Source organism: Odocoileus virginianus, chromosome 12, assembly GCF_023699985.2.
Source record: "Odocoileus virginianus isolate 20LAN1187 ecotype Illinois chromosome 12, Ovbor_1.2, whole genome shotgun sequence".
Taxonomy (NCBI): Eukaryota; Metazoa; Chordata; class Mammalia; order Artiodactyla; family Cervidae; genus Odocoileus; species Odocoileus virginianus.
The window spans coordinates 39,234,608-39,257,343 of record NC_069685.1 but is presented as its reverse complement, the minus strand read 5'-3'; the positions used below and the strand labels follow the sequence as shown (position 1 = coordinate 39,257,343).

General features: G+C 43.5%; 1 protein-coding gene and 1 long non-coding RNA gene across 3 annotated transcripts in view; one reads left to right on the top strand and one right to left on the bottom strand.

The window, feature by feature from the left end:
* PDGFC (platelet derived growth factor C) overlaps positions 1-8,320 on the bottom strand; it is a 241,586-nt gene extending 233,266 nt beyond the window's left edge. For both annotated transcript variants that reach the window (XM_020883819.2, XM_020883820.2), the window contains exon 1: positions 8,050-8,320. In XM_020883819.2, the coding sequence (XP_020739478.2) occupies positions 8,050-8,320 (271 nt within the window). The remainder of the gene's footprint in view (positions 1-8,049) is intronic.
* LOC110131304 (uncharacterized) overlaps positions 8,321-22,736 on the top strand; it is a 38,083-nt gene continuing 23,667 nt past the window's right edge. The window contains exons 1-2 of the long non-coding RNA XR_011490642.1: positions 8,321-8,407; positions 20,748-20,855. This is a non-coding gene — a long non-coding RNA (uncharacterized lncRNA). The remainder of the gene's footprint in view (positions 8,408-20,747; positions 20,856-22,736) is intronic.

The window sequence follows — 22,736 nt, the reverse complement described above, 5'->3', positions numbered from 1 at the left end:
AGCAAGGCAGAGCCGCATTGATGATACTTATTATCATCCATGAGCCTCATGCTGCTGGGGACGCTGGTTTCCTCAAAGAGCCAGACATCCACTTTGCCTTGGCTTCTCCAAACCTGGCAATAATCCAACAGACCCTCCCTCAATTGAGAAATGGCTCCACTACTATGCAATAGAGGAAATGCCAAATCCGAAAAAAAGAAAATCACAGATTGAAAATTAAAAAGGAATCAAGCCTAACACTAAGAAAGTAAAATTACTGAAGCCAGTATGGCAAAGATGGTTTGGCTTTGCAACAGGGCAGATGTCCAAGAAGGAGACTGCTCTGTCACCAATTCGAAGGTGGCATAAGACGTCTGATGTGGAGGCAGATAGCAGGTAAGAGGAGCTGAACTCCGCTTACAATGTATCCTCATAATGTAAAAGATAAAATGAGATGATGCTACCAAAAACATCACTCGTAGTAATGTGGCTTTAAGGATAAATATAAGAAAGTAGCTTCCCTTTATAAATGCAGCTCGACTATTCTCAGATGTTGAACTCTGCAAACACAATTTTTTAAAAAGGTAAGTGAATCCTGTTTTAGGAAAGGATTCAAGTCCACAGGTATAAATTAATTTCCTTGATGCTCTTGGCTTTAAGAGCAATCTGAACCTCTGACTAGGAAATCCCGTAATATAGTATAAATAAAGGCTGAAATCATTCACTAAATCCACTGCATAAGAATAACAGGCTGTGCACCCTAGAGCTCACTAAACCACGCTCACTCACTCATTTCGATGGTACTTTTACCAATGAGACATCCTGCTAAATAAAATGTTCAAAACTGCCAAAATAAAAAACAGAAAGCAAAAGAAAAGCTCCCTGTGAAGCCAGGTTTTCCAATGTCAGTCTTCCTCTTCACCATCCTCAACAAATATGGCAAAATATGCAACTAAACACTGTTCATCCACAGACCTACTGAAAATAAGATCTCAAGACATCACAGTAACAATTCTAAAGGAAGTATTTCAAGTCATTTTTCCACCATTTTTCCACCACTGTCATATTTCCACCACAACAGCCATATTACAATAGACATTAGCCAATTATATTTAATTAACATGATTATTCTAAGATTGTTGTCCTTCGTATTCCCATAAACAGTGTTTCAGGATCAAAGGAGTCCCACCTCCCCTTACTGCCCCCAAAGCATGAAACCTCATAAAACTAAAAAAAATGCTTTTATACAGAGTGTTGGAATTTTGACACTAGAATTCCATTTGCCTAATTGGTTCTCCTGGAAGAAAAACAGATCAGCACATGAGCCGTTGAACTTGGCTGCCCTCCAGGGCGACCTTGACCAAGTCACCTTGGTGGTCCAGGCCTCACTTTCCACATCAGCGGGGACAGATCCCTGGGACCCCTCCAGCTCTAAGGCTCCACACACCAGACTTCCTGCTGATTTCTAACCTGTGCACCACAAGCAGGAGGCGGGAAGCACGCTCGTTCTGGAGTTGTGTCAGCCATTCGGAGTTCACCATCCTGGGCAGCACAGGAGCCTGACCACATGTGGTCCACCTGCAGAGGGCCTGGCGGAGTGGCATTGCTAAGACAGTCACTAGCACCACTTCTGGGAAGCCTACCCACCGAATTGGTACACTCCTGGTAACGTGGGACATTTACCAAAATTACAAAGTAAAACTCTCATTGGCATCTCCCATCCCAGCCAATAAGCAAGTTTCTCTTCCTATGAAAACAGTCAAGCAATGAGAAAGGTCCAGTGTCAAAATGCCACCTTCCAAGATGGCCTGCAGGTTCCAGGCAACGCCAGAGTCCTCATGGAACAAGACACTAACATCCAGAACCATCCAACAAATACTGAACATATGACACCCTCAGTTCCCCGCCCTGGAGCATCCATAGAGAATAAGTCAGACAGGGCTTCGCTCTCAGGGCCTGACACTCTCCAAGGTGGGGGTCAGGGCACGGAGACAACAAATAAACCAATAAACAACAAGCAGAATACCAAAGAGTGGATCCACCTCGATGTGATGAACAGGGGTGGTTAATGTAAGCAGTTAGAAAAAGGGCCTCAGAGAGCAGACGGTCTCTTTAACCCAGATAACAGGAAGGTGGTACCCAGGCGGGAGCAGCTGCTCGGCGTCACCTGGGGAAGCAGGGTCAGGCACCTGAGTGCTCCAGTCCCATGCCATCCATGCCACATCCCCTGCCCCATCTCACCCACACACACACCCTTGGCTCGAACCAAAGAAGCTGCAAGAAGAAGGCTCGAAGGAGGATGTACCCTTTCTTCTCTCTGGGTCCTTCAGGCCGCAGGTGCATCAGGCCTGAATGCCCAGCAGTGGGGAGAGGAGACAGCAGTTTTAACTCCGTTATGAACTAAATTGTCCATAGCGGAAAGTGTCAAAAGACTTAACCATCAGAGTGGTAGACACAGCGATTCATCAGGAAGGAGGCCAGCAGGGCTGGGGCGCCACCTCCGATGTCCGGAGCTGGGCCAGGCACAAAGGTGCTCCATCTGTCCTGGAGGAGCAGCTGGGCCCCTTCCCAACCCTCTGGGGATGTTTCAATATTTCCACAATTGGTGTGGTCGTACCTGGGGTTACTAGCCAAAAATCAACCACTAGACATGTCCTCTGGAGACAAGAAAGGGAGATGCGAGAAAAAAAAAATCACAGGTGGAGACAGTGGTAGAGAAAAATAATTCACAGAGACCCCTTAACCAATGAGTTATACAGAAATGATACAGCATTATATACAGCAGAGATCCCCAACCTCTGGGATCAAATGCCTGATGGTCTGAGGTGGAGCTGATGTATTCACAAAAGAAATAAAGTGCAAATAAATGTAATACACTTGAATCATCCTTAAACTATCTCCCCACCCCTGGGTCTATGGAAAAACTGTCTTCCATGAAACCCATCCCTGGTACCGAAAAAGTTGGGGACCACTGATACAAAGATAATCTGACTATAGATAACGTTTTTAACTAAAATCTCAGAAAAATTAAAATCAGACAAAGTAAATGAAGGGACTTTTTTACGACTTCTACCATGTTGATTGCTACAAACAGAAACTTCCACTTTGCTCAATATTCTGGAATAACCTAAATGAGAAAAGAATTTGAAAAAGAAAGGATAAAAGTATATGTTTAGTTGAATCACTTTGCAATCCTACAACTACACAACTTTGTTAATCAACTATACTCCAATATAAAATAAACTTAAAATTTTAAAAATAAATAAAAACAAAACAGGAACTTTTAGGGAAATGTTTAGCAGTCTTGGCGACTTTTGGGAGGGTGGATATTACAAATGCATTGATTCAATTATGGCCTATTTAACACACATCACATGATCACTAGATTTCCATTTCCACAAAAAGTGTGCAATTTACATGTACAGCAAAACTTTAGCACCAAAAACTTTGAAAAAACATGAAGTGGAAGAGAATGCCCAGAATATATGTAAGAAATAAATTTTAGGAAGGATGAAGTAAGAACAGACCAAGCTAGGATCCCAATGGCCAAGACAGGGATCTACAAAATGCAACAAAGAGGAAAGCTTAGGGTTGGCCACTAGCATCTACTTACAACTATTCACAAATGATATATAGTCCCTGAAGCTTCACATAGATCTTTGTACTGTCTAATCACCTTTTAGAAGTAATCACCAAGTATATCAGATTAAGCGTAAAAGATAGAAGAGTTGGTAGGAGAAGAAAAGTTACCATAAAATAGAAGGGGGTTTTCCCGGTCACCTCTTGTGAAAAGCAATATTCATCATTACATAACAGTACTTCACTTCTTCAACTTCCTCAACTATCCCAAAGAGAGCGGAGAACCAGGAGGAAGTTAAAAAAAAAAAACCCTAAACAACAAAAATAATTGTCACAAAGGTCTTTCATGACAACTTACAGACTAACAGGAAAGTCCCTTGAGTCTTTGGGCAGAGATCTTTACTTCTGGACAGTATTCTGAGGATTGTGATGACCTATGCTGCTTCAAATACAGCTTTGAAGCGGCAACCTGAGAATTGTAGGGCGAGTGGGTAGGGACATACTGTCCAGAGGAGGAGAAAGTTGGCACTGAAAATGACAGAAAAGCCACAAATACAAGATACACATACTCAGTGACACATTACAAGGGGACCATTTGTCCCCAAATAAATGACTTCACAGGCCACAAAAGTCCTTGAGGAAAAGTGCACATATGATAAATGATATGCATTGGGAGAAGGGAGGAGGAGGAGCTTATAAGGATAGGGAATTAAAAGGTCCACTATAATGTATAAAATAAGCTACAAGGTATATTAACACCAGACAGGAATGTAGCCAATACTTTACAATAACTATAAATGGAGTATAAACTGTAATAATTGTGACTCATTATACTGTACATTACATAAGATTAAAGATCAACTCTACTCAATTTTTTAAAAGTGATGTTTATAAGGAAAACGCTAATAGAGGCATATTCCAAATCTACACTCACAATAGTTAAAGAAGATGAAGTCAGAAGCATGTTTCAGGGCTGTAGGTAATTAAAGACGCCTGTCCAGTGACACAAGGCAGGTGAGGCCTTAGTCCAGACACTTGTGATTGGCGTCTATTGAGGCTACATGTGTGTGTGCTCAGAAGCTCGGTCCTGTCTGACCTTTGTGACCCTATGGACATAATCCGCCAGGCTCCTTTCCTCTGTCCATGGGATTGTCCAGGCAAGAATACCAGAGTGGGTTGCCATTTCCTCCTCCAGGGGATCTTCCTGACCCAGGGATCGAACCCCAGTCTGCTTCAGCTCCTGCACTGGCAGGCAGATTCTTTACCACTGAGCCACCTGGGAAGCCCAGTTAGGGCTACACACAGGTGATAAACAAATAAGCTGAGTTTTGTTTTGTTTGTGATATATATGGTTCCTTCTGCTACAGTATCTTGGAACTTACTCATTTCTTGGGAGGCATCCTCTTCTAAAACGAGTTCACACAGATCACAGTAATTTTTCCATGGCCATGAGCGTACAGGTAAGAAACTCTGCCTACCTCAGCGTTCTGATTTTTTATCTCCCTCTTTAAGTGAAAAGTGGGTGGAAATTCTCGGTGGATATGAGAGACTTCATTGTTAGGAGTCATGCGAAGGATGAAGACACAAAGGCGGGACTTCCCCAGTAGTCGAGTGGTTAGTACTGGGCGATTTCACTTAGGGGGTTCAATCCATATACGGTGGGGAACTAAGATCCGACAAGCCACGTGGCATGGGCAGAAACGAAAGACACAGAGGTAACAGGTGATACTGGAGGATACAATTATCTTTACAGTAACGTGGCAAGAATTGCAACGTAGTTTTAGGTAAACAACCAAGTACCTAATTAATTGGGCAAATGACACTGATGTCTCAAGGATAACTTTGAAACACTTCCCTTGCCCCAGTGTAAACCCAAGTACCCACACTGGCTACAGCAATCAATCTCCATTTATAACACATCTCAGGACACCCAGCTGATCTGAAACTGAGCAGGCCTGGGGATGTGATGGGGACGACACCACAGGAGACTTTGGAATACTCCAGAAAAAAAACAGTCCCATGGTGGAGAAGGGGTCCATGAAAGTCAAAATGAGCTCCTACGGTCATGATAGGTCAATTTGGACATTTCCTATTTCGCACTTGGAAGATCTTTCAGAAACGATCCATTACAAACTGGGCCAATGGCACTTTTTAGGTGGCATCCTCAGGTGGGTCTGTACTTTCAGAATTAGACACCTAAATTGAGAAGGGCAACAAGGCAATCAAAAATCAATCAAAATTCAACAGGAGAGCAAAAAATGCCCACTTGAAAACTGGGGTGGAAAATTTGAAAGTTACACAAAAAGAGAAGTTCCGCAAACATTCCCTGGGGGAATCTTAATCAGCAACTACCTGTTACCCTCCCATCCTGGAACCTTGCCTGTGCGGGGAAAATAGCTCTATACCGCCCCCTAGCGTTGATTGCCTCGCTTCTCAGCCTGAACACCGCAAGGTGAGTGGTGCCTCCACTTCCACTTACTTCCGGAGGCCAACCCTCATTGGGCTAAACATAGCCCAGTCCTCTGCCCACAGATTAGGAAACAACCCAGCTATTTTTAGCATCATGCATCTTAGGAAAAGAAATGGCCCAGTCTCTGACGGCAACAGAATGTGTGTGGCCTGACTTCATGAACCCATTTCTCAGGAGGGTGTGCACCCACTCCAAGAAGTGGCCTAAGATCCCATGAAAGTTCTGGAGTCTGGTTAAAAGGGATGGTGGCACATGGACCACACGACAAAAATGCCAAGGAAAGGACAGTGACAGGCGCACGTCCTAAAGGGACTCGGGAACATAAGAGATGTCAGGCCAGGCCTGATATGTGTGAGCAGCAGGAGAAGGGACCTGGGGCAGGAAGAGTCAAAAACAGAAGCCAGAAGCCAGGAATAGCATGCATACTCATTTTGAGCAAGTCTGTCCAGTAAGAGGTAATATTTTGAGCTTGACATTTATTTTACATGAGAAAGAACAAAGGTTGGTCTGATCTGTTTCCTGCCAGGGTACAGCTGGTGCTGTGACTTCTTTGATCACCCCCCCCCCCCCAGTCCTCTGCAGTCCCAGTGATTAGAGATGGATCCCTAGGCTGCCTTTTGATCAGCAGCTCAAGCAGCTTGCAGGTGCCGTGTGCCATCACATCAACAAGTTGTAAGAAGCAGCCACATTAAGTCTAGCTGATGAATGTGATAGCTTGTCTTGCTGCCGGTACAATAAATACACGTAATGGCTACAAAGGTCCCAGGAATCCTTATTTTCTCTCCTTCTGTACTTGAGAACTTTCTGTGCTTTCTTAGAGGTGAACACTTTGGAGAGTTTCAGTACAAAACTAAAGCTTGAAACGCCCCCAAAACATAGAGAAAATGGTGCTCAGACTTAAAAACACAGCATACACCATTCCAATCTCCTAAGTATGCTGCTTATGTTCATGTCGCCTGGTTAATGAAGAGACAGCATTCTTGCATTCTGAATAGATGGCACACAAAGCCGTAAAAACATGTACATTTCTTTTCAAATAAAACTAAGAACCCCTGCTTGTAAACAGAGTGTTTAATATTCTAATTTTAGACAGCCTGCATTAACATTGTGGTTTCATGTGCAGTATAAAATTTCTATTTACAAAGTAGTCTCAAAAATGACTTCATAATGGTAGATCAAGAGCAAAAGAGTTTAGAAACTGAATGATGTAAATCATATGGAGTTCAGAGGCTAAGCAAATTACACACCCTGAAGCAGCCCTGGCTTCATGAAAGGAGCCTTTCTCCAGCCCTGTGCAATCCCAGCCCAAGGGAACTTGCATCTGAGAGTTTTCTAAACATTTCAGGTACACTTGAAAGCTGAAAGTAATTCTCATTTCCTATGCAGGATTAAGTCGTTTCCAGCACACACAAAATAGCAGCCACTCACCATCGCATATAAAAACACACCACCAGAAAGGTAAGAGCTTCAGAGTACAAAGGCATATTAAAAAAAAAAAAAAAAGCGCAAGAGAAATACATTTTTTAAATACCTCCTAAAAACATCCACACGGCCTCTTGACCGCTTTACTTCCTATCTATTTATTGATTAACTGATGTCTTTCCACTTAGAGCGCTTCAATTAATGAGGTTGATACACGTCTTGGGACAACCCCTCCCCAATCCAAAAAACTCTGAGTAAAGTCAAACACGCCAAGACTCATTCGTGCTGGCTTCGGATTTAGAGGCAGTTCTTGAACTTAGAACTCTGGCAACATGAGTTCTTGCAAGGCACGCTGGCAGCGACGTTCCCCAGGGCTCCCCGAACGTCCCCTCTCCGGCTGCGCCCGCAGAGACACTCACGCCGCCGGGCTGGAGCCCCGGCGGCCGCTCCCGAAGTTGCAAACTCCGCGGAACCTCCGAAAGCCGGTGCCTGCGAACACGCGCGGAGGCGTCCGTCCCCGCGCGGGCCGGGGTGCATCCCGCCCGGGTGCACAATGCGGCGCGGGAAGCGAGCGGGAGAAGGAGCTGGGGGGGACTCACCGTTCTGCTCCTTGTTGCTGGCGAGCTGGAGTTTGCTGCTCAGGTTGGACTCAGCCCGGGTCCCAGGTCTCTGGCCGGCCAGGGCGGATGTCAGCAGGAGGAGCCCGAAGAGGAGCATTGGGCTGAGCGGGCGGGCGCGCGGTCGGCGGGCACTGGGGGAGCGGGGCTCCGGGACGGGATCAGCGCCGCCGGGGGAGGGCCGCGCCGGGCGGGACGCGCCGCGCCTGCTCTGGCCGCCGAGCCTCGCGGGGCACTTTCCACATACTCCCATCCAAGACTTTCTCCGAGGGCCCTCTTCTGCGTCTCCAGTTTGTGCCGAGGATCAAAGCAAAACCTGGACCTGAACCAGTTTCCCAAGGTTTAAACAAATCCTGCGCTGTGCCGAGGCGGTGGGGGTGGGGTGGGGGCGAAGGCGAGGGAGGAAAGGGGGGTGGGGACGCGGGGAGCCGGGCGCGCCGAGGAGTCCCTGGCGAGGGGCTGGGAGCACCTGTCAGCCGGGGGACGGCACCCGCAACGGGTTGGGGGTCGCGCGGGGCCGGCCGGCAGCCGGGTCGGCGGCGGGCACTTTCCGATCAATAACAAAGCTGCCGATCGATGCGCTCTCCGGGCGCCGCGGCCGCCCCGCCCCCACCCCGAGGGGGAGGGGAGACCCAGGCGCGGGCGCGGCGCCGGGGCCGGGGGTCCCGAGCGGGGCCGGGGTCCAGGCCGAGGCCGCCCGGGGCCGGGCGCAGGGAGGCCGGGGGACGCGCTCCTCGCCCGGCGCGCGGCGCGGATCCGGCACCTGGATGCGGGTCCCGCGACCAGAGTTCTCGGGCCCGGGCGCCCTCGCTCGGCGCAGCTCGGGAGGTCGGACTGGGGTCGCGCGGGGGGCGCTCGCCGTCCCTTCCCCCGCGCTCTGGCGGCGCGGCGAGTGGGCCCCGGGCGCGCAGCAGGCCGGCGCGAGCTCGCCTGTCCCCTCCCCTTCCCCACCTTCGCGGCGGCGGGGGGGGGGCCAGGTCCCGCTCGCCGGGGCCGCCGCCGGGCGGTCCGGCAGGTGCCAGCGCTGACGGGGTGCTGGGTGCCCCGGGCCCCGGACGGGGATGCGCCCGAGCGGCCCGAGCTCCCCTCCCCGGACGCCCCGAGCCCCAAATAACGGGCGGGCCGAGCGCTGCGGATGCCGCGGGAGCCAGAAGAAGTGGGAAGAACTTCCTGCCTCTTCCCTCTTCCCCGCCCCTGAGCCAGGACTCCTTGTTCCTTCCCGAGGGATCCCCGTTCCCAAAAGGCTGGGCCGGGACCCTTGGCCAGGGTCTGTGGGCTGGTGGAACGAAGGGACTTCGTTCCCTCCTGTTAACAACTCTCTGAAGAGAGGGGGTGTAAAAACCAAAAGTAAAGACAAACGAAGACAAATGGCCAGAATAATCACATTTATTCATTTAACGAACACTCTGTTGACTGAATGCCTACGGAGGCAGGCACTGTTCTAAGCCTGCAGAAATGAAAACAGATCTAAGTCTCCGGCCTCCTGAAACTTGTCTTAAATTAGGATCAAGCAAGGGCCAGGGCAGGCAAAGAAGAAATAGCCTCCAACTGCTTGTGGACAAGTGGATGCAAACTGACAGGATGTACTCGGGTATATTCTCCACCTGGAGTCAGACAGAAGGATGGACCCTTAAGATGTGAGCAGAGATGGTGGTGATGATTTAGTCACTAAGTCATGTTTGACTCATGCGACCCCATGAATTGTGCCCACCAAGTTACTCTGTCCATGGAGTTTCCCGGTCAAGAATACTGGAGTGGGTTGCCATTTCCTTCTACAGGGGATCTTCCCAACTCAGGGATTGAACATGTGTCTCCTGCATTACACGTGGATTCTTTACTGCTGAGCCACCAAGGAAGCCATAAGCTAAAATACCGTGGAGTTTAATTGTTTCTTTTTAAGTAGCTTTGCTTTCTTGCCCTACTAGGCCCTCCATGAGGACTGGGGAGAGCTGCTCTGACAAAGATCCAGGGATGCTCAGATGTCCCCTGGACCAAACTAGGGGCAGACCCTTCCTCAGTCAGGCTGAAAATGTCAGGTCCTCTTCCTAAGCTTGGAAGCCCGCTGAGACCAACCCTCTGGATCCACTTAATATCCTAGTCCCCTTCTTTCTTTCCTTCTTAAAATTCTCCTAAGTTCATCTCCTCTTTCAGAGAAGGCAATGGCAGCCCACTCCAGTACTCTTGCCTGGAGAACCCCATGGACGGAGGGGCCTGGTGGGCTGCAGTCTGTGGGGTCGCACAGAGTCGGACATGACTGAAGCGACTTAGCACCAGCAGTAGCATCTCCTCTTTGAATCTTTACTCACCTAGACCATCCTTTCATTCTTACTCCTTCACCACTTCTGTATCCAGAGTGCAGGATGTCAAGGCCAGTAAGAAAAGCGCAGTCTTTGAAGAAGTTACAGTTTAGCAGGACACAGGCCTTGTCATTGTATTCACTCCAGCAGCTCCTCAAGGCCAGTGTGTATCCATATTTGCGCAATAAATGATAGGTTCCAAGAGTTTTCTGTAGATTTGTGGGAGGGTGAGGGAGTGTTCCCAGTTTTAATGGCTTAATGAGACTCGTTATATAAAAGACATGTTTTATGAACATGCTTTAATCTATTTGTAATAAAATTAATTACTCCCCAATTTTTCTAATTTGGTACATTTAATTTTCTAATCAGGATATTTCTATTAATAAATAAGGCTGTTATATGTCTATATAGTTGAGTTTGATGACCACCCACATAGTGTGTGTGTGTGTGTGTGTGTGTGTGTGTGTGTGTGCAAATTCGATCTGTTTGCTTTCATGAGATCATAAGGGTGGGGATTGCCCTTTATTTTGTATCATTTCATATGGGCCAGAAGAGTGCCTGGCCCAAGGGGGCCATAAATAAACACTCTTGACTGACTGGCAGGTTTCTTTATTGGAGTTACTTAAATTTGCCCTAGAATTTCAGTATGGAGGATGTATTTGAAAAGTTACAGATGATCAGGAATAATACTCCAGCTCTGGGTTTCACCTCATCCATATTCTATAGATTGCTTTAAGACTGGCCTTATAAGTAAAGCCAGCTAGGTGCTCCTACAGGACCCCAAACCAGACCAAGTCCGCATCTGCATTGCCTGGGTTCCCTCCAGTGCCCTTGAACTGCTATCTCCCGAACTGCTCTTGCCCTTGGCAAGTTTGTTCTAACACTGTATCCTCCGCCTGTCTTCTACTCTCTTCTGCTTACAAACCCTTCCTAAGAAAGTAGTATTTTTGCATTGAAAGTAGATTTTATATAATCCAGAGTCTGCACAATTACTAAACAATAGATTCTGAATGAATGTGGCTTTGTTTTGGCCTAAAGCATTTTCCTTGAGGAAAGGCATCTGTTCCACCAACCAGGAGAAAATAATTGGGAACATTCTTTGTGGTTTTCATGTTTTCTTAAACATTCAGCAGGCGTGCCCACTCCGGCTGAATGCAGAGTGCTACCTACAAATTCCTGGTGAGGAACATACCAGAAGGTACTGGGTTATGAGCAGTCATAATTTGAGGAGGGAGGGTGGATGTCACTACTAAATTCTTTTTGAAGTGAAATAACATTTAAAGTCAACTATCCATTCAATTAGGCATTTAATACTCAGGAGAGCAGGAACCATGGGGACAAGTTTTTGCTCAGAAAATAAAATATTGCAAATTTTCTTCCTCTGTCTTCTGAATTAATCCTAACACACACACATGTGCAAAACGATATTAAAACTTTTCCTAGAACGTTTCAGTATTTTAGTGGCAGGTGATTTGAACATGAGTTTCTGAAGTTCAGAGCCCTGTGATCTACCTAAGTATCCACTACTTTCCAAAATGACTGCCAACACTTCTGTATAGATTTAAATGAGGCTGGGAGCTGAGGGTATCATGAGTAAGCAAAGTAAATGCCCACAGATCACAGCAGGAATAAAGACTGTTCTAGCAGGAAACAAAAGAAATGAAGTAATCTTAGAATCATCCTTTCCTCTCCAGTTTCTCCAACTACCCCACCCAGAGAAAGATATGACCATGCTTTCTCTGGCTATTTCAGGATATATTTAGACTATACTTTTCCAACCTGGAAACATAAAAACACACTTTTCCTTATATTTTGTTGGTCCAGATCAGTCACCCTTTACCAGTGTAGCAATGCTATCAGAAAGGCTGGCTTGCCCGAAGCAGATGGCAGGGGGTTGTGTTAGGATCCTGCTCCCAAGGATCCTAAGTCCGACTTTTTGAGGATAGAGAGTCCGGGGGTGGGAAGTTAAAGGTGTGTGATCTAGAGAAACTGTGACAAGGACAGGCCTTGGGGTGGCGCTCTGTGGCCTTCCCACTGCAGTGAAGCTGCTCTTTCCTTTTGGCAGTCATGGTGAAGCATGCAAAGACTCTACAAGATCTCACAAGTGCTGGTGTGACTCAGAACTCAAGGGAGAATGAAGCCAGACACAGCCCCAAAGAGACAGGAGCCCTGATCACCTCAGGGCCACTACAGCCAAAGGTCATTTCCCTGGGAGATGGGAGACCAGGGACCTAGTCTGGCCTTACTGCTGGCAAACAGCACAATCTTAATCTGGAATTCTTCCTGCCCCTTTTCTTTATGGGAGAAAATTGCACTGAATTCTTTGTTTGTATTATAGTATAATTGCTTTAAAATTCTGTTAAGTTTCTGCTATACAACAAAGTGAATACGCCATATGTACATGCACAACCCCTCCTTCTAAGGTCCCCTTCACAGCCCCCTGATCCCACCCCCCTAGGTCATCACAGAGCCCTGAGCTGAGCTCTCTGTGCTACACGGCAGGGTCCCACTTGCTATCTATTTTACACATGGTAGTGTATATATGTCAGTGCTACTGTCTCAATTCATCTCCTCCTCGCCTCCCCCCAGGAGACACAGAGGACCATTGGATTCTTAACTCCATCCTCTACTTGCTTTAGAATTCTTTAGGATGCAACAGATAATGATGGCGATTCTTTTAAAACTTAACAGTGCTTCTGTGATGATATGGAATTAGGACAAGTTTCCTGGCCTCAACTCAAAGGTGCCTTGGAGGCTGGCAAGAGATGATGAGCAGAGGCTTCTCCCTGAATTTGTCCAGTCAAACACAAAAGTTCTCTTTTATCTGTTGTGATCTTGGTTGGGAAAGAAGAGATCTACTGATAACCAAAAAGAGAGAAGGAAAAAAGGAGCTTGGATATCACTGACTAATGCAAGTATCAGGAATTGTATTGCATTCAAGGAAACAATAAAATATGTGTGGGAGCCATATTTTAATATTTAATATTTGTTTGTTATCATGGCAATAACATCAAAAGAGGCCAAGGATTGGTCTGAAGGTAAAGAAAAATACCTATAGTACACAAACAAGTTGTAAATTGTAAGGAAATTCTATTGTCATTAGCCAAGAATGAATGTCCAACCTCCCACTATTCTGTAGAGCTCCATCGGTAGCATCTCTAACAATCATTAAATTGGGGATATATCCCCTAAAAATGAAACCAGCAATCAAACACTGTGCTTGGTCATATACCCGAGTCAATAAATGTCATTTTTTTCTTGCCTGAAGTCATGTGTAGGATAGGAAGGCTTCTGTCCGCGTGGTGACAGATCATAGTAAAGGGGTCAAGACATGGCTACAGATCTTCCTTCCTCAGACAGTGACCCCCTTCTTTTCAAGGTCATGAGAGAAGGACCCTCTCACTTTGCGATCATTGTTTCAAGTACAGTCTTTTTTTAAAAGAGGCCCAGAGCATCAGTACCCCACTTCATGAACATTTTAAAAAGTATTTGTTGATTAGAAGGAAGGAAAATAGAGCTTAACTCATCTAACATTAAAGTAACCTCAATTGCTTTTGAAGTTCAAGATAGTTCAAGGAATTTCCATAACCCTTTTCTATGATGATTATGACTGTCTGCTGTCTGTCGTCTTTATCGTCATAGTCAGAAAAGTGCCTGCTCTCTTCTGTTCTAAAGCAGTGCGTGACATTTTAAGGCATTGTTTTATTTTCCAAATATTATTTTTATCAGTCCAGTTGGCTTTGATGCTTTTTGCATCTTCCTGGACCACCTTCACTGCTTGTTCATTGTCCGGATGCTCTTTTACGGGTCTTCCATAAAACTAGGAGGGTACAAAGCTTGTTTTCCTGCCACAGACAACTCAAAAGGACTGATAGTTAACTAAAAGTCAACCCAGAGTAAATAAACATGAGAGGAGAATCATTCAGGTTCAAATTTACCCTGTGAAGCATTGATCATGTTCCAGGAACTATTAGATACCTTAAAATATATTTTCTCATTTTGTCTTCCCACCAGTCCTTCAAGAAAAGCCAGAGCTTCCCCATGTTACTGCAGAGAAATGGAGAATTAATGGAGAATTTGCCCAGGGCGACACTATGGGTGACTAATACAGATCACCTTTGTCCCCAGGGCTCTCCTTAGACTCCTGTGCTTTTCCTGTGACACTAGAGTCCCTGGATTTTGGACCAGAGCATTCCTATGGGAAGCTTTTGTATGTTTCCCTAAGTTTTCCACAATGACCGCCCTCCCCATGGTTGCCCTGGGGGAGACCCTGGGATTCTTAGATTTTCTCACGTGTTTAAGAGCACAGTGCTAACACAGCTATCTTTCTGGAACAGCCTCCATAAAAGGTTTGAGCCACACTGAATCTGGGTTACTGGAGGCAGAGATGGTGACTAAGGCATCAGAAAGCGGGCCTGGGGTGGAAGCCCACCCAAAGTGTGGGCTAGCCTGAGTATCCTGTTTACCCTGGCCAAGTTAGTCATCCAGCTAATGTCTCGGCCTCCACCATCTGTGGGCAGTTATGTCAGAGAATCTATCTTCTTGTCTTTGAAGACAAAGGGAATGAATTATCATTCCTCTCCTCCTGCTCACAATTGCTACTGAACTAAAAGCATCAGGGCTGGGAAGAAATACAGTGTTTTCGCAGTTGTTCCCTTTGAAGAATCAATTCATGATGAACTCTAGGTGTCAGAGCCTAGCCTTCGCTCATGCACACTGTTCCTATGTGTATCCTTCATGTGTTTCTAATTCAAGTTCCTGGCCTAGGATTTTTGTTAAATCCTATGACAAGGCAGATTTGCATTTCCATTGATACTTTCATGAAGGTGTTTTTAGACTGGCTGAAGTTACTCGAAGCCCAAAGGCAAGAAGGAACTAGTGACCTGTTAAACCCTCAGACAGGAAAAAGTCAATTGAAATTCTAATTCCCGAGATCCATATCGGAAGGGATATACAATATGAAAAGATACTCATAGTATCCATTTTTTGTCCCAATGGACAGTAAGAGAAAAGATTCTTTACATTCTTTTCTTTCTTGAACAACATTTTAGACACACATAAAACTGGACAGAAAAATGTGAGAACCAGCCAATTATTCTAGCCACTATTATTCATACTAATTGAAGCAAATGATTAAACTGTGCATCTGTTAAAAACAATATTTTAAGAATTCAAAACATGTCCTAATATCACTATCTTCCTGCCTACCGAGATTTCTGTTCCAAGATGATCATCTCTGTGTAAACCCATGTTCAGTGCTCTCAGCTCTGCTAAGGGGAAAGAAGTGTCTCATCCTTCAGACTCTGTGTGGTCTGGTATATGAACCGACTGTCACCAAATCAGTGAAGCAGAGTAACCTGCACACTTTCATTTACATCTTGGGGAATCGTTGTTACATCACTACTTTTTTTTTTAGTCAAAATGTCCACAATGAAGCACTCTGCATTGGAATCTTCTACTGATTATTAAGTGTAATGCTTTGCATAAATATTAACAATCCTCTTTTTAAAGATGAGAAACTGAGGCCCAGGAAGTTTTGTAACTTGAGCAGAGACACATATTTGTAAGTAGTGAAACCGAGCAGAACCCTGTGGGGTTCCTGGGCAAAGAAGCCTTTCTGTCCCCTGTCTTGTTTGTAAGGAACAGACTCCATGACCCATGACCTGAGTCCCAAAAGGCACGTTCTCACAGTTGCTAACCAGATAATTGAGAAGATGCACAGGTGTGGGAAGAGCAGTCAAGAATCAATAGTGCAGACTTGGGTCAGGGTCCTGGTTCCTCCTCAAGGATATACATAACAGTATCTTTGAGTTCTTGTGCAGAGCTATAACCCTCACAAACTGGAGGATGTTCCAGAGAGAAAGTCACAATATGATAACCTTGAAACTCATCAAGAACTCTCCTGAGGCCAGATGAAAGGAGTGTAGGCCCTGCACACACCCTGATCTTATCATCTTAGCAGCAGCTCCATCCTTAAACCATTGCTATAAAATTCCTCACCAAATCCCCTGGGGTTGAGACAAACAGTTTTCAAAGGCAGGAGTCTGCTGTGTTTCCCTTTGCCTGGAAAAGCAATAAAGCTAATTCTTTTCTACTTCACCCAAACTCTGTCTCTGAGATTCCCTTCGGCACTGGTGCCCAGAGGCCAGTTTCCTGCATGAGTATTAAAGTCAGAATTGGGAGGCGGGTACCTGCTTCCAGAGCTGGCACTTTAAACCTCTCATTCCCATTCCTCCACACCACCAAGCACAGCGCTAGGTGTGGAATGACTTCAAACAGACATTTCAAACTTACGAAATATCCATTTCTGTTAAGCATTGGGGGTTTATTTTATAACTCCACACCATTCTAATCAGAAATATGTAACTTAAAAAATTCTACTGCCAACAACAAACAGTACATCATTCTGACTTTGGTCTCACATCAAAAGGACAGTGCCCCAAGCCTACAGGAAGGAGGCATTTAGTCAAGGAAACCATCACAGTGTCTTAGATGGAATCCCCTCTTTAGTGGCTATAGATATGAGAAATGAACCTTTTGAAAGCATCTGAAGGAAACAAAGGGTCTGTTGCCCTGATTCTTAGTGATAAAACCCTGCCATAAAATCGCCATTACACTGTCGCTGGTTCTGACAACTTGTGATGAAGGAAACCTATAACATGCATTCAAATAAGTTTCTGAAGGACAAAAGTAGGAAAACCAAAGGTAGTGAGATGACTTACTAGTTTCTTGGGTATTGTGAACGTTCTGCATGGAAGACAGTTTCGTTTAGCAGTGACCTTGAGGTTATCATGGACTTGGCCAAGACAGTAATCTGTCAAGACCATTGATGATGTTTTTGGTCCCAAGAAATCACAAGGTGGGTAAAAGGCAGGATCACTGCCCTCAGGGAGTTCACCCTGACTTGGTGCATCCAGTCATCCTCATGTGTGTTTGTGTCCACCTCTGATGCAACCTGTCTTCCAGCATAATCTGTGCCTAAAGACTGCCCTCTGCCTGGGCCACCCCTCTTCCTGCAAACTGTCCTCAGATAAGCTTGATCTGTTTAAACACAAAGCTGATCACAGCCTGATTGCTACTCTAAAAATCTGAGCCTCCCCTTTGCCTGCAGGAGAAAGACTTCTCCGTGGGCATCATCTGCTCTTCTTTCCACTCCAGATCTCACACTCCTGAGGCCCCACAGTTCCCGTACGTGCTGGTCTTTGCTTCTATTCTCATGCTCACTCCATAGTTACAGATAACTCAACCTAGAACTTCTTCTGTTTCACTTTTTTTTCTTAGCTTCTTTTTTCCCAGTACTTAACATACTGCACTTATCAAATAATGATAGTGAACTCTCCTATGTGCCAGACACTATTTTAAAAAAACTTCATGTTTATTCACTTCTTAATTCTCACCACAAACATATGAGATGGCTGTAATTTTTTAATTTATTTTATTGAGCTATAGTTGATTTGCAATGTGTTAAATTTCTGCTATTCAGCAAAGTGATTCATATATATGTATATATATTCATTTTCATATTCTTTTACATTATGGTTTATTGCAGGAAGTTGAATACAGTAGGACATTGTTGTTTATTCATCTTATATAGATATAATAGTTTGCATCTGCTAATCTCAAACTTCCAGTCCATCCCTCTCCCACCCCCCATCGCCCTTGGCAACCACAAGTATGTTTTCTGTGTCTGTGAATCTGTTTCTGTTTCCTAGATAGGTCCATTTGTGTCATATTTTAGATTCCACATATAAGTGATATCCTGTGGCATTTGTCTTTCTCTGTCTGAGATGGGTGTATTAACCAGTATTTGCTGGGCTTTCCTGGTGGCTCAGACAGTAAAGAATCTGCCTGCAATGTGGAAGACCTGGGTTTGATCCCTGGATCTGGAAGGAATGACTACCCACTGCAGGATTTTTGCCTAGAGAATTCCATGGACAGAGGAACCTGGCAGGCTACATGGGGTTGCAGAGAGATGGACACGACTGAATGACTAGCACTTTCATAGGGAAACAGTAAGAACAGAGAGGCTAAGCAATTGGCCTAAGACTACTCACGTGGTCGTAAGCAGAGCTGGGTCTTGAACTTGGCAAGTCTGTCTCAAATCCCTGCATTCAACCATCTCTCTGCCTCTAACAGAAACTGTTTAAGCAGTACCGAAGGCCATGAAGATGCCCAGTCACGATCCAAACACTGAAGTCAGAAGTTCAAGCTAACATCTTTTATTTTCTCTCCAAAAGGCTGTTATTAATTCAATAGAGAGTTTTATCATTAATGGTGTCTTAAAATGAAGATAATACTAAGTAATTTTTTTGGCTAAGTAAAGAAGTCTTTCCCTCTCTCCTCTGCTTTACTTGCCACCACAGGTTACATCACCAGGGGAAGTCTCATCCTCCCCAAAACTTTCCAGGACAAATCTGTAACCTCACTGCCCCCAAATTAATGATTACATCTTCTAATTTTGTTGATGTACCCTCCATATAAACTCTTCAATGGCAGAAATTGTGCTTTCCACCCCTGCCCCATCTCACCATGGCATCACTTAACACTTCGTGGGTGCAGTTCCATGTTTAACTCATCTTTTAATAGCTGGTAAGTGAAATTAACAAAAGCATGAAGTAGCCAAATGTAGTTACACCCATGATAAATCTTCATGGAAGGAAAAAATGAATGAACTTCAGCTCTTGATACAATGAAAGGCTAGAACCATGTGGAGTTCATTTTCTGGCTTGGCTGCCAGTCAGAGTTGGGGAGCTTGTAAATGAAAGAGCTAAATTATGGAAAACAGGAGTCAAGCTGTACTAATGTCTAAGCTCACACCTATGTGAAATTATTCATATAATTTTATGTATTTGATGAGGTAAAAAAAAAAGACCAAGTAAACACTTTCCAAATGGGAAGCAGTGCAGAATCTGCCTTTTAACAAATCTTCATGCCGATATTACAAGGTTATTTCTAAAGCCTGGCGAACAGCCCATATTCATTGCTTGACTGGTTTAAACAGAGTTAACTCCTTATAATAGAAAAATCTTATTTAACAGTTGGTTCACAAGACTCTATTTAATAACCAATCTGTTATATACAAGATGTCATCATTTTGGAAAATAACTTTTATGAGAGTATCTTCTTCATGACATCAAAGTATGATTTCAAATAAAATTCTTTGCTTTTTTTACTTTTAGATTTTAAAGTTTGTGTTACAATTTAAAATGTGTATGTGTGTGAAAGGATGTGGTTTTAATTGCTGCCTGTTGCTGCCTGTGTGAAAGAACTTTTAAGAGCCAGTGATCTAAATAAAATAGGATATGAAGGATCTCTGTTTTATGAAGATTCATATGTAAAGTAATTTTACAAAATGACAATTCACTTTGCATTTCATGTGCTTTGGAAAATTAATTTTAATGTGAAATCTTAGACTTCAACTCTGAGTTAATATCTTAAAAAATAAAGAAATGGCCATGGAATGAACCAAGCATACCGCTTCATGATTTTTTGTCTTGTCTAACACCAATTCACTACTTTAAAACCAGCAAGTAGAGAACTATACTCAATATTTTTAATAACCTATAAGGGGAAAGAATGTGAAAAAGAATATAGATATAGATATTTATGAATGTATAACTGAATAACTTCATTATACACCTGAAATTAACACAGCATTATAAATCAATTATACTTAATTAAAAATAATTAAGGCATACAGGCTGAGATTCTATTCTTATAATAAATTAATTCATAACACTGTAATGAAAAAACTTCCTTGATGAGGTTAGATAAAATATAATTACTCTAAGTTCACAAAAATGGATTCTATTTATTATGACCTAAAAATCTTGTTTATCACTGAAGAAGAGAATGAAAGCCCACTCGAGCGCTCTTGCCTGGAGAATTCCATGGACAGAGGAGGCTGGTGGCTACAGTCCATGGGGTCACAAAGAGTCGTGGGAGCACGACTGAGTGATTAACACATGATCCATAAAAAAGCTGAATCACTGTGCTGTACACCTGAAACTAATGTAACATCGTAAATCAACTATACTTGAATAACAGAGAAGGCAATGGCAACCGACTCCAGTACTCTCGCCTGGAGAATCCCATGGACGGAGGAGCCTGGTGGGCTACAGTCCATGGGGTCCCCAAGAGTTGGACATGACTGAGCGACTTCACTTTCGCTTTTCACTTTCATGCATTGGAGAAGGAAATGGCAACCCACTCCAGTGTTCTTGCCTGGAGAATCCCAGGGACAGAGGAGCCTGGTGGGCTGCTGTCTATGGGGTCGCACAGAGTTGGACACGACAGATGCGACTTAGCAGCAGCAGCAGCATCCTTGAATAAAAATAAATAAAACTGCGGTTTATGGTATTTTCTTTATTCCTTTCACTGCAGATGCTGAAATGATGTGTTTGCAGCTGATGTGGTATGGCCCTTCCAGCCACTGCTCCGTGTAAATGTACCTCATGAAGTTGATCAGACACAAAACTTCACAGATTAAAGGTATCTTATATTTCTGAAACTGGGAGAGAGCTTTCATTAGTAATGTAGTTTTGAAAGATTCAAAATTGTTTTACAATGTACCAAACGCTGGTGCATGATACTAATTTATTGTGGAACATCATGTTACTATGGTAAGTACCCACAATCGGAAGTTCTGTGTCCTACCACAATTTGATATGTGACTTTAACAGTAATGAAAAGTTAACTTGTCTCAGCAAAAACTGTCTGGTCCTCAGTTTCTATAGCTGCAAAACTGAAAGTTTACCTGGTTTATTTCAAGATTCTTTTTCCAACATTTGCTGATTCAGTGTCCAATTTGCCTCTTTTTTACCAGGAAAAAAGTATCTATTCTCATAGTCTTTCTTGTAGGGAGACAATTACATCTTCAAACATCTTTTTTTTTTTTTTTCCTTTAAAAGGAAACAACCTGTGTCCAGAAATATTCTACTTAGCTGAACATCACATCAGAGTAGTCATGATTTCTTAGAGACTTGCCGACCTGGGTCTTAAAAATTTTCCTGCCAGAGGAAAAGTATACATCACTCTAAAATTTTCAAATGTTTACAACAAAAACTTATCAGAGGGCAGGGGGAAAATAATATGGAATCTAAAAGGAGAAGAAAGGAAAAAAAGCTACCAAGGGAAAAGATAAAGATCTTATAATCAAAATTTCAATGTCTTCAAAAAGTCTATTATACAAATTATTCTTCAAGTGTTTAACAATTGAGGACTTTTACACCGCCTTTGGTCATTATCTTTTAATATACATATGAGTTACAAAGTGACAGAGACACTTTCTGTTTTGGCTTCTGCTGGTGGTTCTGCAGTAACAAGTCTGTCTGTGATGTTTGAACTCCATGGAGCTGTATAAAAGGATATTGATTGATGGGTCAGTCTGTTCTTCTATACATATGCAAATTATATTTGTATTAATATTCATATTATCTAGATAAAAAAGGGAACACTTCCTTTATCATTATTTCATAATAATGAATATTAATATTCCTAGATTTAAATGTAAATTAAAAGTACTACAATTATTAAAACTTATCTCCTGACATTCTGCTATGGGAATCTAATATTGTGTGATTGTTCACATTGATAGCACCAGGAGGCACATACAGGAGACTCTGTATCTGTTACTATGGTGACTATTGGTCATATTTTGAAAGAAAAAGCAACCATTGTTATGCATAAATTTAAATATTACTACCCAACTTTTAAAAACTGTAGAAAATTAGACATCACATTTTAAATGTTGTTTAAAGTCATATGCTTCCTATTTTTCTTCTCAAGGAAAATGTAGTTAGTTGGAACAATATACATAGCTGAGTTTTTAAGAATAAACTACAACTTTTCCTTTAAAAATGCTTACACATTATTATGTACATAGGCTGTAAAGACAGTCTGATCTGGCTCTAATCATAGCTTTTACCCTTTATAACATAAAAGCTCATAAAGAGGATTTGGACTACATCATGGATAAATTTGATTTGACCAAATTTGATGCTGACCAAAATCATTTTTAGGATAAATAGACAGAGAAATAAATTCACTTTCAAGTACCATGCTTAACATCCTAGAAAGATACCCTTTTCCAGGTCATGAATCACCATACTATATTGATACAGAGATATTCTGGGCTTGTATTTTCAGTATTTTATTTCCTCCTTCTTTCAACATACATTGACTATGTGTATCAGGCACTGTGCTAGATTCTGGAAGACCTAGATAATATGAAGCCCCAAGAACTTCTAATATGTAGACTTTGGGTTGAGAAGAACAATTGAGAAAAGGGGTCTAAGAAGACCCAGACTTGTGAGGTGTAATAAATACAGATGTTGTCAGGAGAACTGGGGAAAGTATGTAATACCAGTTGTT